The sequence below is a fragment of the Dryobates pubescens genome, chromosome 22, assembly GCF_014839835.1.
Source record: "Dryobates pubescens isolate bDryPub1 chromosome 22, bDryPub1.pri, whole genome shotgun sequence".
Lineage (NCBI taxonomy): Eukaryota > Metazoa > Chordata > Aves > Piciformes > Picidae > Dryobates > Dryobates pubescens.
Genome location: NC_071633.1, coordinates 3,333,749 through 3,349,393, shown reverse-complemented (window position 1 = coordinate 3,349,393; position 15,645 = coordinate 3,333,749). Strand labels below are relative to the sequence as shown.

The 15,645-nt window shown below is 50.4% G+C and overlaps 1 protein-coding gene across 1 annotated transcript in view; it reads right to left on the bottom strand.

The window, feature by feature from the left end:
- The window catches only part of MUC5AC (mucin 5AC, oligomeric mucus/gel-forming), a 53,267-nt gene that overhangs the window by 11,066 nt on the left and 26,556 nt on the right, over positions 1 to 15,645 (bottom strand). The window contains exons 29-48 of the mRNA XM_054172006.1: positions 15,288 to 15,331; positions 14,985 to 15,185; positions 11,826 to 13,088; positions 11,393 to 11,750; positions 11,252 to 11,287; positions 10,845 to 11,158; positions 10,345 to 10,724; positions 9,877 to 10,242; positions 9,396 to 9,774; positions 8,822 to 9,320; positions 7,902 to 8,215; positions 7,447 to 7,826; positions 6,936 to 7,143; positions 6,408 to 6,800; positions 5,953 to 6,332; positions 5,442 to 5,901; positions 4,449 to 5,306; positions 3,555 to 3,664; positions 1,658 to 1,832; positions 1,190 to 1,440 (exon numbers count right to left, since the gene is read on the bottom strand). Coding sequence (XP_054027981.1) covers positions 1,190 to 1,440; positions 1,658 to 1,832; positions 3,555 to 3,664; positions 4,449 to 5,306; positions 5,442 to 5,901; positions 5,953 to 6,332; positions 6,408 to 6,800; positions 6,936 to 7,143; positions 7,447 to 7,826; positions 7,902 to 8,215; positions 8,822 to 9,320; positions 9,396 to 9,774; positions 9,877 to 10,242; positions 10,345 to 10,724; positions 10,845 to 11,158; positions 11,252 to 11,287; positions 11,393 to 11,750; positions 11,826 to 13,088; positions 14,985 to 15,185; positions 15,288 to 15,331 — 7,369 coding nt within the window. The remainder of the gene's footprint in view (positions 1 to 1,189; positions 1,441 to 1,657; positions 1,833 to 3,554; positions 3,665 to 4,448; positions 5,307 to 5,441; positions 5,902 to 5,952; positions 6,333 to 6,407; positions 6,801 to 6,935; positions 7,144 to 7,446; positions 7,827 to 7,901; positions 8,216 to 8,821; positions 9,321 to 9,395; positions 9,775 to 9,876; positions 10,243 to 10,344; positions 10,725 to 10,844; positions 11,159 to 11,251; positions 11,288 to 11,392; positions 11,751 to 11,825; positions 13,089 to 14,984; positions 15,186 to 15,287; positions 15,332 to 15,645) is intronic.

Here is a 15,645-nt window from a genome sequence, read left to right as displayed (position 1 = left end):
ATCAGAATAAGCACTGCTACTGCCTGGTTGTTTTCAATAATGTCATGTATTTTCTACACCTATAACTTGCTTTTCAGGAAGGAGCTGGAGGAGGAATCACATCATGGTTGTATTTGTTGCCTGAAATTCCCTGTGCAGGGGAAGTCATCCCTAATCACCCAGCTGGGGAGTGCCTTAGAGCCGTCTTCACCATGAGAGAAGAACTGCATTCCTGATGTGCCCTTGTGGTTCTTCATTATGTGTTTACATAAGGGAATGGCACCATGAAAGGGGAGTCAGGCACCAGTGTGAGTGTTCTGTCTTCTCTAACAGCTCCCTCTGCTCATTTCCTAGTGTTATCTCTATACACACACTTGTGCACATTATATATTCACATCTGCCGGCTGTTCCTGATGTTCTTAGAAACTAGTGGGAAGGAGGGAGCAGCACAGCTGTGAGATGGCAAAGGGAGACATTGTCCTTGCCCGTGGCAGAGGGATTGGAACTGGATGATCCTTGAGATCCCCTCCAACTCTAACAATTCTGTGATTCTGTGATAAATCCAGAAGCTCATACCATCCTTGCAAGCTTTCAGGGCCAGGCTGGATGGGCCTTTGAGCAACCTGATCTAGTGGAAGGTGTGCCATGGTAGGGCCAAACGCTGTCCTTTAACAGGTGTCCCTGCCCATGGCAGGGGGGTTGGAACTAGGTGATCTTGAAGGTCCTTTCCAGCTCAACCCCCTTCTATGATTCTATGACATCCCCTCGTCCCTTCTCTGTGAAACTGGAGATTTGGGTAGTTTTCCTCTTTCTCTTTATTTCTTCTTTCATTTATTTTTTTTTTTTAAGTGAAAATGGAGTCAGTGACTTAAATGGAATGAATTAAAAATTAAGTAAAGGGTTATCAAGCATTACAACAGGCTGCCCAGGCAGGAGCTGGAGTCACCCTCCGTGGAGGTGTTTATAAGCTGTGTAGAAATGGCCCTTTGGGACATGGTTTAGTGTTGGACTTGTCAGAGTAGGATTAGCAGTTGGACTCGCTCTTGAAGGTCTTTTGCAGCCTGAATGATTTTATGCTTATAATCTTTCATTTTTTCCCTACTGGTACCCTCATCCCTCACCACCTCCATGATGTTCTAACTGACTGAATTGGTGAGGTCTAGGGACCTTAAGTCTTTTACTTTTCCAATGTAAGCAATGTCTATTTTACCACGTTGGTCATCACGCCGTTCACGAGTTCACGTGTCAGCACCACTTTAGCTGATTTGTAGAAAATAATAATGGATTTGGGGCAGGAAAGTCCATCCTTTGCATCGCAGTAGTAGTTGTCGATGTAGACCCGGAAGTTGTCGTACTTAGGCACAATCTGTTTCACCAGGACGTAAGTGCAGTTTTCAAGGAAGGTGTAGTAGGTTCCGTCAAAAGTAATGTAATGAGGATCACCCCATCCGCTACACACACCTGGCAGAGAGGAAATAGTTAGAAGATTAGCATTAATTAATGCAGGGGGAAGAGAAGAATACATAGAAAGAAAATGAAGGTAGAAGAAAGAATTTAGGCACAGAACTGAATATACAACAATTTACAGAGCAAGTCTGTGAAAACGTGAGGCTAGTATGGTCTGAGCAAAGTTTTGCTTCCTTCAGAAAAGGTTATTCCTTCATCTACTGGTGCTTACATTGGCACTCATAATGGTAACAACAGCCGTTTTCATCAGGTACCAGTATGGCTGGGTACTTGTTGGCACAGGTAATTTCCTTTACAGGCGGGCAGTGTGTTGGGATTATTTCCACGTTGTTGTCTCCCTTACAAAGGAGCTCTGTACAGTTGGATAATTTGTAGCGCTGTCCAGGCTGCAAAAACAGGAACAAAACTTACTGTCACACAAGATTGCAAGACACACACTCCACAGTAGATTAATTTCTTCTGTTTAGTGAAGTAATGAAATGATCAAGAGAACTTCCCCTATGATTTCAGTAAGAAGGTTGGTGATTTATGCAATGCAGTGTATCGGGAAGTGATGCAGCACATCAGGGAATGACTAGCACTGACTGAGTTAGAAAACATTATGGTAGCTTGCTTTGTCGGTATGAAAAGAAATTCAGAGCACATGTATGAATTTTATGTCTATTATTGTCCTGGTTTGACATGGGTGCCTTTAAAAACCATAAAGCTACAGAACTCCAGGAGGTCCAGAGAGTCCAGTCCAGAGGGTGGACACAGGAAATTATGTTATTTCATTCACAGAATCCCTGCATCCCTATAAAACTGGCTGCAGAGTTAGTTTCTGTCTCTTTTTTTTCCTCCTTTTGGCTTTGGACGGAGTCCTTATTTGGGAATAGACTAGAAATAGACTAGACTAGACTAGAATAGAATAGAATAGACCAGGTTGGAAGAGACCTTAAAGATCATCATGTCCAACCCATCAACCAACCCAACCCACCTAAACAACTAAACCATGGCACCAAGCACCCCATCAAGTCTCTAAATGTGGTGCAAATTTGGGGCAAATGTGGGGCAGTACATCTCTTTATGGCCTGCAGAGGCACGTGTCCTGTGCAACTTTGGCCTGTGCAGGCCAAATGGAAGGGTGGCAAATGGGGGAGGGGGAGGAGGGTAGGTGGTGGGTGAGAAAAGGAGCACTGGGGTGCTTGGTTTAATCTGGTTGTTGGGAGGTTTTCATGTATCCTGTATTCTTTTGGAATGTCTCTTAGGTGTTCAGGATTAATGTATTCTGTATTTTTCTGTATATTTTTAAATACAATTTCTGTATTTCTCTCCAATTCAATGAGAACATCTTTATTTTACTCTTATGGGGGAGTAAAAATATATTTGTCTGCTCTTTAAACATGAAACTAAAATAACCCATAAGGAGCAAGTAATTTTCTGGCAGTCTGCATATAACAAGCCCTATGAATAGAGGCTGAGGGAGCTGGGGTTGATTAGCCTGGAGAAAAGGAGGCTCAGGGGAGACCTTATTGCTCTGTACAACTACCTGAAGGGAGGTTGTAGGCAGGCGGGGGCTGGTCTCTTCTCCCAGGCAACCAGCACCAGAACAAGAGGACACAGTCTAAAGCTGCACCAGAGGAGGTTCAGACTGGATGTTAGGAAGAAATTCTGCACAGAGAGAGCGATTTGCCATTGGAATGTACTGCCTGGGGAGGTGGTAGAGTCACCATCATTGGAGGTGTTTAGGAGGAGACTTGATAGGGTGTTTGGTTTAGTTGATTAGGTAGTGTTTGATGATGGGTTGGATGCGATGATCTTGAAGGTCTCTTCCAACCTGGTTTGGTTCGGTTCTGTTCTATGCTATGCTATGCGATGCGATGCGATGCGATGCGATGCGATGCGATACGATGCTATTCTATGCTATTCTGTTCTATTTAAGGTTTAAAGAGTGGAAACTCTTCATTCCTAGTACCAACCTAACAATGAAGCCATTTAAACAACCATAACATAACACAGAAATTATATACCTGTAGTGGAGGATAAGTAGCAGAAACACAACCGTGGGAAACACTTGGAGAGGAGGTAGGCAGAGTAACTGTCGTTGTTTCAGTAGAAGTAGTGGTTACAGGAGTAGTAGCATTGCAGTCCATAAGGTGCCGTTCGATGGTGCAGGTTGGACTACAGATGGCATAAAATCGACACCCATCACTATCCATTCTGTTGTAAATCAAATCACCTGGAGAAAATATGGAAAGTAAGATAAAATGAGAAAAGGCTGGAGAAGAGTTTCAAAAGTCAATAAAGGCAATGGAAATATCCCAAGTAAAACATGGATATTTTGAATTGAGGATCAGGAATATTGTGCTGAAAAAATAAACACAAACCAATAAATACAACAAATGGAAATAGATAAAAATAGGTAAACTAACCAGGTGAAAAGATGGAATCTCCAACTTTACAAAAACATGGTGTGGACTGAGAGGTGGTAGTAAAGGTGCTGGGGCTGGTAGTGATGTACGGTGTAGTGGCTGGGCAGATGGGGTTGGGGCTGCAGCAGAGGACACGGATCTGATAGTTAAGGCACATTTTAACTTTCCCAGTCTGCTCTTTGTTCTTGCACACCAGTCCAACATGAACATCACACTGCACCACCTGTCCAAGATTTTCAATAGGAATGTTAGGGAAGTTCTCTGCCTGACACTCGATTTCCTGTGGATGTTGACAGATTTTCTTGCCAGCGGCACGGATGTGCTGGTACGTTTCAAAGTCTCCCTGGTTGGGTCCCGGTGAGGGGAAGTCAACATCAAACCATTCACTCCAGTGGCATATGTTGGGCTCACAAGGGGTAGAGACCTGGGTGGTGGTGGAGGTTGTGCTGGGGATGTAAGGGGTTGGTGGTGGTGTGGGTCGGGTGGTGGTGGTGTAGGTCTGCGATGTGGTTTCTGAGGAGGTGGACTGTGTGGTAGTGGGGGTGGTGGTGCTGTAGGGTAGTGGTCCTGGGCAGCTGGGGTTGGGGCTGCAGCAGCGGACACGGATCTTGTAGTTGAGGCACATCTTGAATTTGCCAGTCTGGTCCTGGTTCTTGCACACCAGTCCAAAGTTGACGTCGCACTGCACGACCTGTCCGACCTGTGTGATGGGCAGCTCGGGGTAGTCCTCGGCCCGGCACTCGATTTCCTGTGGATGTTGACAGATTTTCTTGCCGGCAGCGCGGATGTGCTGGTAGGTCTCAAAGTCTCCCTGGTTGGGTCCCGGTGAGGGGAAGTCAACATCAAACCATTCACTCCAGCGGCATATGTTGGGCTCACAAGGGGTAGAGACCTGGGTGGTGGTGGAGGTTGTGCTGGGGATGTAAGGGGTTGGTGGTGGTGTGGGTCGGGTGGTGGTGGTGTAGGTCTGCGATGTGGTTTCTGAGGAGGTGGACTGTGTGGTAGTGGGGGTGGTGGTGCTGTAGGGTAGTGGTCCTGGGCAGCTGGGGTTGGGGCTGCAGCAGCGGACACGGATCTTGTAGTTGAGGCACATCTTGAATTTGCCAGTCTGGTCCTGGTTCTTGCACACCAGTCCAAAGTTGACGTCGCACTGCACGACCTGTCCGACCTGTGTGATGGGCAGCTCGGGGTAGTCCTCGGCCCGGCACTCGATTTCCTGTGGATGTTGACAGATTTTCTTGCCGGCAGCGCGGATGTGCTGGTAGGTCTCAAAGTCTCCCTGGTTGGGTCCCGGTGAGGGGAAGTCAACATCAAACCATTCACTCCAGCGGCATATGTTGGGCTCACAAGGGGTAGAGACCTGGGTGGTGGTGGAGGTCGTGCTGGGGATGTAAGGGGTTGGTGGTGGTGTGGGTCGGGTGGTGGTGGTGTAGGTCTGCGATGTGGTTTCTGAGGAGATGGATTGTGTAGAGGTGGTGACGGAGGTGGAGGTTGGCGTTCTGTGAGTGGTTGTGGTGGTGGGGCTGGGGGTGCTGTAGGGTAGTGGTCCTGGGCAGCTGGGGTTGGGGCTGCAGCAGCGGACACGGATCTTGTAGTTGAGGCACATCTTGAATTTGCCAGTCTGGTCCTGGTTCTTGCACACCAGTCCAAAGTTGACGTCGCACTGCACGACCTGTCCGACCTGTGTGATGGGCAGCTCGGGGTAGTCCTCGGCCCGGCACTCGATTTCCTGTGGATGTTGACAGATTTTCTTGCCGGCAGCGCGGATGTGCTGGTAGGTCTCAAAGTCTCCCTGGTTGGGTCCCGGTGAGGGGAAGTCAACATCAAACCATTCACTCCAGCGGCATATGTTGGGCTCACAAGGGGTAGAGACCTGGGTGGTGGTGGAGGTTGTGCTGGGGATGTAAGGGGTTGGTGGTGGTGTGGGTCGGGTGGTGGTGGTGTAGGTCTGTGATGTGGTTTCTGAGGAGATGGATTGTGTAGAGGTGGTGACGGAGGTGGAGGTTGGTGTTCTGTGCGTGGTGGTGGTGGTGGGGCTGGGGGTGCTGTAGGGTAGTGGTCCTGGGCAGCTGGGGTTGGGGCTGCAGCAGCGGACACGGATCTTGTAGTTGAGGCACATCTTGAATTTGCCAGTCTGGTCCTGGTTCTTGCACACCAGTCCAAAGTTGACGTCGCACTGCACGACCTGTCCGACCTGTGTGATGGGCAGCTCGGGGTAGTCCTCGGCCCGGCACTCGATTTCCTGTGGATGTTGACAGATTTTCTTGCCGGCAGCGCGGATGTGCTGGTAGGTCTCAAAGTCTCCCTGGTTGGGTCCCGGTGAGGGGAAGTCAACATCAAACCATTCACTCCAGCGGCATATGTTGGGCTCACAAGGGGTAGAGACCTGGGTGGTGGTGGAGGTTGTGCTGGGGATGTAAGGGGTTGGTGGTGGTGTGGGTCGGGTGGTGGTGGTGTAGGTCTGTGATGTGGTTTCTGAGGAGGTGGACTGTGTGGTAGTGGGGGTGGTGGTGCTGTAGGGTAGTGGTCCTGGGCAGCTGGGGTTGGGGCTGCAGCAGCGGACACGGATCTTGTAGTTGAGGCACATCTTGAATTTGCCAGTCTGGTCCTGGTTCTTGCACACCAGTCCAAAGTTGACGTCGCACTGCACGACCTGTCCGACCTGTGTGATGGGCAGCTCGGGGTAGTCCTCGGCCCGGCACTCGATTTCCTGTGGATGTTGACAGATTTTCTTGCCGGCAGCGCGGATGTGCTGGTAGGTCTCAAAGTCTCCCTGGTTGGGTCCCGGTGAGGGGAAGTCAACATCAAACCATTCACTCCAGCGGCATATGTTGGGCTCACAAGGGGTAGAGACCTGGGTGGTGGTGGAGGTCGTGCTGGGGATGTAAGGGGTTGGTGGTGGTGTGGGTCGGGTGGTGGTGGTGTAGGTCTGCGATGTGGTTTCTGAGGAGATGGATTGTGTAGAGGTGGTGACGGAGGTGGAGGTTGGAGTTCTGTGCGTGGTTGTGGTGGTGGGGCTGGGGGTGCTGTAGGGTAGTGGTCCTGGGCAGCTGGGGTTGGGGCTGCAGCAGCGGACACGGATCTTGTAGTTGAGGCACATCTTGAATTTGCCAGTCTGGTCCTGGTTCTTGCACACCAGTCCAAAGTTGACGTCGCACTGCACGACCTGTCCGACCTGTGTGATGGGCAGCTCGGGGTAGTCCTCGGCCCGGCACTCGATTTCCTGTGGATGTTGACAGATTTTCTTGCCGGCAGCGCGGATGTGCTGGTAGGTCTCAAAGTCTCCCTGGTTGGGTCCCGGTGAGGGGAAGTCAACATCAAACCATTCACTCCAGCGGCATATGTTGGGCTCACAAGGGGTAGAGACCTGGGTGATGGTGGAGGTTGTGCTGGGGATGTAAGGGGTTGGTGGTGGTGTGGGTCGGGTGGTGGTGGTGTAGGTCTGTGATGTGGTTTCTGAGGAGATGGATTGTGTAGAGGTGGTGACGGAGGTGGAGGTTGGTGTTCTGTGCGTGGTGGTGGTGGTGGGGCTGGGGGTGCTGTAGGGTAGTGGTCCTGGGCAGCTGGGGTTGGGGCTGCAGCAGCGGACACGGATCTTGTAGTTGAGGCACATCTTGAATTTGCCAGTCTGGTCCTGGTTCTTGCACACCAGTCCAAAGTTGACGTCGCACTGCACGACCTGTCCGACCTGTGTGATGGGCAGCTCGGGGTAGTCCTCGGCCTGGCACTCGATTTCCTGTGGATGTTGACAGATTTTCTTGCCGGCAGCGCGGATGTGCTGGTACGTTTCAAAGTCTCCCTGGTTGGGTCCCGGTGAGGGGAAGTCAACATCAAACCATTCACTCCAGCGGCATATGTTGGGCTCACAAGGGGTAGAGACCTGGGTGGTGGTGGAGGTTGTGCTGGGGATGTAAGGGGTTGGTGGTGGTGTGGGTCGGGTGGTGGTGGTGTAGGTCTGCGATGTGGTTTCTGAGGAGGTGGACTGTGTGGTAGTGGGGGTGGTGGTGCTGTAGGGTAGTGGTCCTGGGCAGCTGGGGTTGGGGCTGCAGCAGCGGACACGGATCTTGTAGTTGAGGCACATCTTGAATTTGCCAGTCTGGTCCTGGTTCTTGCACACCAGTCCAAAGTTGACGTCGCACTGCACGACCTGTCCGACCTGTGTGATGGGCAGCTCGGGGTAGTCCTCGGCCCGGCACTCGATTTCCTGTGGATGTTGACAGATTTTCTTGCCGGCAGCGCGGATGTGCTGGTAGGTCTCAAAGTCTCCCTGGTTGGGTCCCGGTGAGGGGAAGTCAACATCAAACCATTCACTCCAGCGGCATATGTTGGGCTCACAAGGGGTAGAGACCTGGGTGGTGGTGGAGGTTGTGCTGGGGATGTAAGGGGTTGGTGGTGGTGTGGGTCGGGTGGTGGTGGTGTAGGTCTGCGATGTGGTTTCTGAGGAGATGGATTGTGTAGAGGTGGTGACGGAGGTGGAGGTTGGCGTTCTGTGAGTGGTTGTGGTGGTGGGGCTGGGGGTGCTGTAGGGTAGTGGTCCTGGGCAGCTGGGGTTGGGGCTGCAGCAGCGGACACGGATCTTGTAGTTGAGGCACATCTTGAATTTGCCAGTCTGGTCCTGGTTCTTGCACACCAGTCCAAAGTTGACGTCGCACTGCACGACCTGTCCGACCTGTGTGATGGGCAGCTCGGGGTAGTCCTCGGCCCGGCACTCGATTTCCTGTGGATGTTGACAGATTTTCTTGCCGGCAGCGCGGATGTGCTGGTAGGTCTCAAAGTCTCCCTGGTTGGGTCCCGGTGAGGGGAAGTCAACATCAAACCATTCACTCCAGCGGCATATGTTGGGCTCACAAGGGGTAGAGACCTGGGTGGTGGTGGAGGTTGTGCTGGGGATGTAAGGGGTTGGTGGTGGTGTGGGTCGGGTGGTGGTGGTGTAGGTCTGAGATGTGGTTTCTGAGGAGATGGATTGTGTAGAGGTGGTGACGGAGGTGGAGGTTGGCGTTCTGTGCGTGGTTGTGGTGGTGGGGCTGGGGGTGCTGTAGGGTAGTGGTCCTGGGCAGCTGGGGTTGGGGCTGCAGCAGCGGACACGGATCTTGTAGTTGAGGCACATCTTGAATTTGCCAGTCTGGTCCTGGTTCTTGCACACCAGTCCAAAGTTGACGTCGCACTGCACGACCTGTCCGACCTGTGTGATGGGCAGCTCGGGGTAGTCCTCGGCCCGGCACTCGATTTCCTGTGGATGTTGACAGATTTTCTTGCCGGCAGCGCGAATGTGCTGGTAGGTCTCAAAGTCTCCCTGGTTGGGTCCCGGTGAGGGGAAGTCAACATCAAACCATTCACTCCAGCGGCATATGTTGGGCTCACAAGGGGTAGAGACCTGGGTGGTGGTGGAGGTTGTGCTGGGGATGTAAGGGGTTGGTGGTGGTGTGGGTCGGGTGGTGGTGGTGTAGGTCTGCGATGTGGTTTCTGAGGAGGTGGACTGTGTGGTAGTGGGGGTGGTGGTGCTGTAGGGTAGTGGTCCTGGGCAGCTGGGGTTGGGGCTGCAGCAGCGGACACGGATCTTGTAGTTGAGGCACATCTTGAATTTGCCAGTCTGGTCCTGGTTCTTGCACACCAGTCCAAAGTTGACGTCGCACTGCACGACCTGTCCGACCTGTGTGATGGGCAGCTCGGGGTAGTCCTCGGCCCGGCACTCGATTTCCTGTGGATGTTGACAGATTTTCTTGCCGGCAGCGCGGATGTGCTGGTAGGTCTCAAAGTCTCCCTGGTTGGGTCCCGGTGAGGGGAAGTCAACATCAAACCATTCACTCCAGCGGCATATGTTGGGCTCACAAGGGGTAGAGACCTGGGTGGTGGTGGAGGTTGTGCTGGGGATGTAAGGGGTTGGTGGTGGTGTGGGTCGGGTGGTGGTGGTGTAGGTCTGCGATGTGGTTTCTGAGGAGGTGGACTGTGTGGTAGTGGGGGTGGTGGTGCTGTAGGGTAGTGGTCCTGGGCAGCTGGGGTTGGGGCTGCAGCAGCGGACACGGATCTTGTAGTTGAGGCACATCTTGAATTTGCCAGTCTGGTCCTGGTTCTTGCACACCAGTCCAAAGTTGACGTCGCACTGCACGACCTGTCCGACCTGTGTGATGGGCAGCTCGGGGTAGTCCTCGGCCCGGCACTCGATTTCCTGTGGATGTTGACAGATTTTCTTGCCTGCAGCGCGAATGTGCTGGTAGGTCTCAAAGTCTCCCTGGTTGGGTCCCGGTGAGGGGAAGTCAACATCAAACCATTCACTCCAGCGGCATATGTTGGGCTCACAAGGGGTAGAGACCTGGGTGGTGGTGGAGGTTGTGCTGGGGATGTAAGGGGTTGGTGGTGGTGTGGGTCGGGTGGTGGTGGTGTAGGTCTGCGATGTGGTTTCTGAGGAGGTGGACTGTGTGGTAGTGGGGGTGGTGGTGCTGTAGGGTAGTGGTCCTGGGCAGCTGGGGTTGGGGCTGCAGCAGCGGACACGGATCTTGTAGTTGAGGCACATCTTGAATTTGCCAGTCTGGTCCTGGTTCTTGCACACCAGTCCAAAGTTGACGTCGCACTGCACGACCTGTCCGACCTGTGTGATGGGCAGCTCGGGGTAGTCCTCGGCCCGGCACTCGATTTCCTGTGGATGTTGACAGATTTTCTTGCCGGCAGCGCGGATGTGCTGGTAGGTCTCAAAGTCTCCCTGGTTGGGTCCCGGTGAGGGGAAGTCAACATCAAACCATTCACTCCAGCGGCATATGTTGGGCTCACAAGGGGTAGAGACCTGGGTGGTGGTGGAGGTTGTGCTGGGGATGTAAGGGGTTGGTGGTGGTGTGGGTCGGGTGGTGGTGGTGTAGGTCTGCGATGTGGTTTCTGAGGAGATGGATTGTGTAGAGGTGGTGACGGAGGTGGAGGTTGGCGTTCTGTGAGTGGTTGTGGTGGTGGGGGTGGTGGTGCTGTAGGGTAGTGGTCCTGGGCAGCTGGGGTTGGGGCTGCAGCAGCGGACACGGATCTTGTAGTTGAGGCACATCTTGAATTTGCCAGTCTGGTCCTGGTTCTTGCACACCAGTCCAAAGTTGACGTCGCACTGCACGACCTGTCCGACCTGTGTGATGGGCAGCTCGGGGTAGTCCTCGGCCCGGCACTCGATTTCCTGTGGATGTTGACAGATTTTCTTGCCGGCAGCGCGGATGTGCTGGTAGGTCTCAAAGTCTCCCTGGTTGGGTCCCGGTGAGGGGAAGTCAACATCAAACCATTCACTCCAGCGGCATATGTTGGGCTCACAAGGGGTAGAGACCTGGGTGGTGGTGGAGGTTGTGCTGGGGATGTAAGGGGTTGGTGGTGGTGTGGGTCGGGTGGTGGTGGTGTAGGTCTGAGATGTGGTTTCTGAGGAGATGGATTGTGTAGAGGTGGTGACGGAGGTGGAGGTTGGCGTTCTGTGCGTGGTTGTGGTGGTGGGGCTGGGGGTGCTGTAGGGTAGTGGTCCTGGGCAGCTGGGGTTGGGGCTGCAGCAGCGGACACGGATCTTGTAGTTGAGGCACATCTTGAATTTGCCAGTCTGGTCCTGGTTCTTGCACACCAGTCCAAAGTTGACGTCGCACTGCACGACCTGTCCGACCTGTGTGATGGGCAGCTCGGGGTAGTCCTCGGCCCGGCACTCGATTTCCTGTGGATGTTGACAGATTTTCTTGCCGGCAGCGCGGATGTGCTGGTAGGTCTCAAAGTCTCCCTGGTTGGGTCCCGGTGAGGGGAAGTCAACATCAAACCATTCACTCCAGCGGCATATGTTGGGCTCACAAGGGGTAGAGACCTGGGTGGTGGTGGAGGTTGTGCTGGGGATGTAAGGGGTTGGTGGTGGTGTGGGTCGGGTGGTGGTGGTGTAGGTCTGCGATGTGGTTTCTGAGGAGGTGGACTGTGTGGTAGTGGGGGTGGTGGTGCTGTAGGGTAGTGGTCCTGGGCAGCTGGGGTTGGGGCTGCAGCAGCGGACACGGATCTTGTAGTTGAGGCACATCTTGAATTTGCCAGTCTGGTCCTGGTTCTTGCACACCAGTCCAAAGTTGACGTCGCACTGCACGACCTGTCCGACCTGTGTGATGGGCAGCTCGGGGTAGTCCTCGGCCCGGCACTCGATTTCCTGTGGATGTTGACAGATTTTCTTGCCTGCAGCGCGAATGTGCTGGTAGGTCTCAAAGTCTCCCTGGTTGGGTCCCGGTGAGGGGAAGTCAACATCAAACCATTCACTCCAGCGGCATATATTGGGCTCACAGGGGGGAGAGTACTTGCTGGTTGTGGTCGGGCTGTGTGTTGTTGTCTGTGGTGTTGTCGTTCTCATATGAATGGGTTCTGTTTGTGGTGGAGTTGTTGATGTTGTTGTTGATTCATGTTTGGTGTGTATATATGGTGTTGTTATTTCTGTTGTACTGTGTGTTGTTGAGTAAATCAGTGGTGTTGTAGTTGTGTATGACTCTGTTGTTGTCTCGCATGGTATTGTTATGGTTTTGCAGCATTTAAATCTCAGCTCATAGTTATAGCAGATGGGTGGTAGTTGGTTTTTGTTGTAGCACGTCAAACCTTCTTCCGTGTTGCATGTGATGTATTGTTCCAGGAGTGGATATGGTGTGTTTGGGAACCGTACTGCTCTGCATTCCACAGCTTTTCTGTTTGCACAGACTTTGTATCCCTTCTTTTCAATATTCTTTATTGTTTCAAAGTCTCCATCATTATATCCAGAGCCAGGATAGCTGACATCATACCACCTTGACCAGTAGCATTCTTCTTTCGTACAAACAGGTATTGTTGGGATAGAGGTGGTAGGAGTCGTTGTAATTTCAGTAGTAGTAGTGGCAGAAAGTGTTGTAGTGGTTGAAAATGTTGTAGTTTCTTCAGTACTTGTGCTCTGAGTTGGTGTTGTGGAAGAGCATGGTACGAAACGACAGCACAAGATTCTGATTTCGTAATTGTTGCACATCATTGAGATTTGGTCCTTGTTGTAACAGATAAGCCCAGACTTTGCACTGCATTCTACTTTTTGGCCTAGGTCCTTCAGTGGTATGTCAGGGAATTTCTCTGCCCTGCATTCAACAGCCCGAGGAGCCTTGCAGACTTCATAACCTTTAGCTCTCAAATCATCAAAGGTTTCAAAATCTCCACCGTCGTAGCCGGGTGTTTGCACACTCCCATCATACCACTGTGACCACTCGCAGACTTCATGAACGCACACTGATGTCGTCGGGGATGCTGTGAAAAAGAGGTGACAAGGCTTAGGATAAATTCCTGCAAATATTCCAAATTTTCAAGATTGAGTTAAATCACCTGAGAATATTCCTAAGTTCCTTTGCTTGTATTGTCAGCCTGTCATGCCTCAGTTTAATGCACTTGAAATTCAATATGAATTAGAACAGAAAATCCATCGCCTGGGAATTTAATGTACTGTCACTTCCCAAAAGTGTGCTAAATATCCTTCACAAAGTGCTGTAACAAGCTTCAGTCATCATTTATACATAATGGGGGCGGGAATCTCACTCATTTTTTTTGGCATTTGATTCAGTGTCATTGTTTGGTTTGTGTCTTGCCTCAGTATTTACTGGCCTCTCTGCAATGTTAAAAACCAAGTCAAACACAGTGGGAGGACTAATGTTTAGTCTACACATCAAGATTGCTTTTTGCTTCCAAATGAGTTGACTCCTTGTGTACTATGTTACGTTGTCTTTGCTCCTCCATTTGAAGTAAAAGTGAAAGTGAAAGCAAAAGTAAAAGTAAAAGTAGAAGTCCAATTGTGGCCAATTAAGGCTATAGATGCCTTTAAGAAACCACAAAGGCATGCTCCAGGAGCTCGAGTGGCCAGGAGGTGTACTGGAAAGTGTAATCTTGGTATTTCTTCCCATAAATCCTTCATTCCCACAAATCTGGATGCAAAGTTATTTTCTTCCCTTTTAACTCTCCTCTATTCTCCTGGGAAAACATCCAGGCTCTTATCCCTTGCAGAGGAGTGAGGCCTGGTTGTAGGCCTTGGTGATGCTGCCAATTAGGCTTGGAGCTTCCTAACTGGCGCCTAAAGTTGCCAAGCTGAATTTCATGCTGCGTCACAAATGGAGTGGTATGGAGGGCAGAGAGGCCTTGGTGGGGAGGGAACATGGGAGCCTGGGCTTTGTTGATGCATAGAAGGAGGTTTGTGTGAAGCTTTGGCTTCATGAGCTTCTGTGTTAAGCCTAGAGTATGGATTTTGTGTACTTTAAGTGCTTTGCTCTGCTCACCACTACAGAACTCTAGCGCTGTAGTTTGTAAGTAACCTTTCCATTTAAACTTTCCAAGACTACCCAATCCTTTGTGTGAGCTTTATGCTTTTGCCCCTTTGGGAGCTGTAAAGCAATCTGTCCGCTCATTAAACTACGACACCAATGTGGCATTATCGGCACCCTTACACTTTCTATTTTAGCTCTAGCCTTTCTAAAGCATTTCATGGTTGGAGAGCAGTCCATAAGATTCTGCAGGTCAATTCTAAATGGGAAATGGCTGGAAAATAGCTAATGTATTACAGCAGTGCTGATGGTTTCTCTGATTTCAAAGCCTGCAGTTCTAAATTGGTTCTGAGTTCTTATTAAGCATTTGCCTGTAGTAATTAGAGATTATCAGTCTGAAGAAAGCTGAACAAGAACTCTAGAAATGAACATTTCAGTATCTCAACCTAAGCAATCTGCTTAGTGCTGTAATTATAAATACCATGAACCTGACCAGAAACTTTACATTCTGTTGTTTAATAAAGTCAGCAGTGACTTATTCTTTTTATAAAGGTTATTCCATGTATAGAAATAGTTGCAATTACAGATAATAAATCAAATGCTGCTTTTTTTATGGTCCACTGTGAAGATAAGTAAAATAATAACAATATCAAACCAGTGTGTAGCAGCTTCCACTTTGTTGTTTCATCAGTGGTTTTATTTTCTGCGCTTGTTTACATGTATTATTTTAGTTACCAAACACCAACTAAACCCAAATGCTCATAAGGAATGAGAGTTACTTATTTTGAGGTTCTATTAATTCATTTATGTTTTCAGGCAGAGCATGGGAGTTTTTTAAGCTATGTTTTACTTAGTAATGGATGAAATACACTCTTAGAAGGTGTAAAGGATGTACCTGTGGATGTGGTGGGAGCTGTTGTAGTGCTGAAGTGGAAGGTCGTTGTGGGTGTTGTTGAGACTGGACAATCGTAGACAATCCTTTCAAGCGTTCCATTGGAACCACAAACTGCCACAATACACCCTCCTATGCCATCTGTAGTGTTGTAGACCACATCTTTGTAGCCATATTTCTTTCCCTCATAAATGCAGACACATTCTGGAAGTCAAAAGAGAGTGTTACTCCTTGGTAACTGACACACAGAGTGGACTTCTTCAAGTGCATCCTAGTCAGGTAAAAAAAATCACTTTGCCAACGTACCATAAACATCATAGCTGCATTTCTTGCCATGAATTGTGCATTCACTGGAAAAGAGAAAAAAGTAGATAATAACAGTGAATATATTGGCTCATGACATCATTTTATTGGTGCAGTTTTGTTCTATTTGCCCTTTTTGCCATTCTGGCTGTGCTGCTTGCAGTATTCAAGTGTAAGTGCTTTAAAGGCATCGTAACATAGGTGTCAACTGCTTGACAACTGGTTCTGTTATCTATGTGCTGTTTCACAGAATCACAGAACATTAGGGTGACCTCAAAAGATCATCTAGTCCAAACCCCCTGCCAGGGCACAATCACCTAGAGTAGGTCACACAGGAATGTGTCCAGGTGGGTTTGGAATG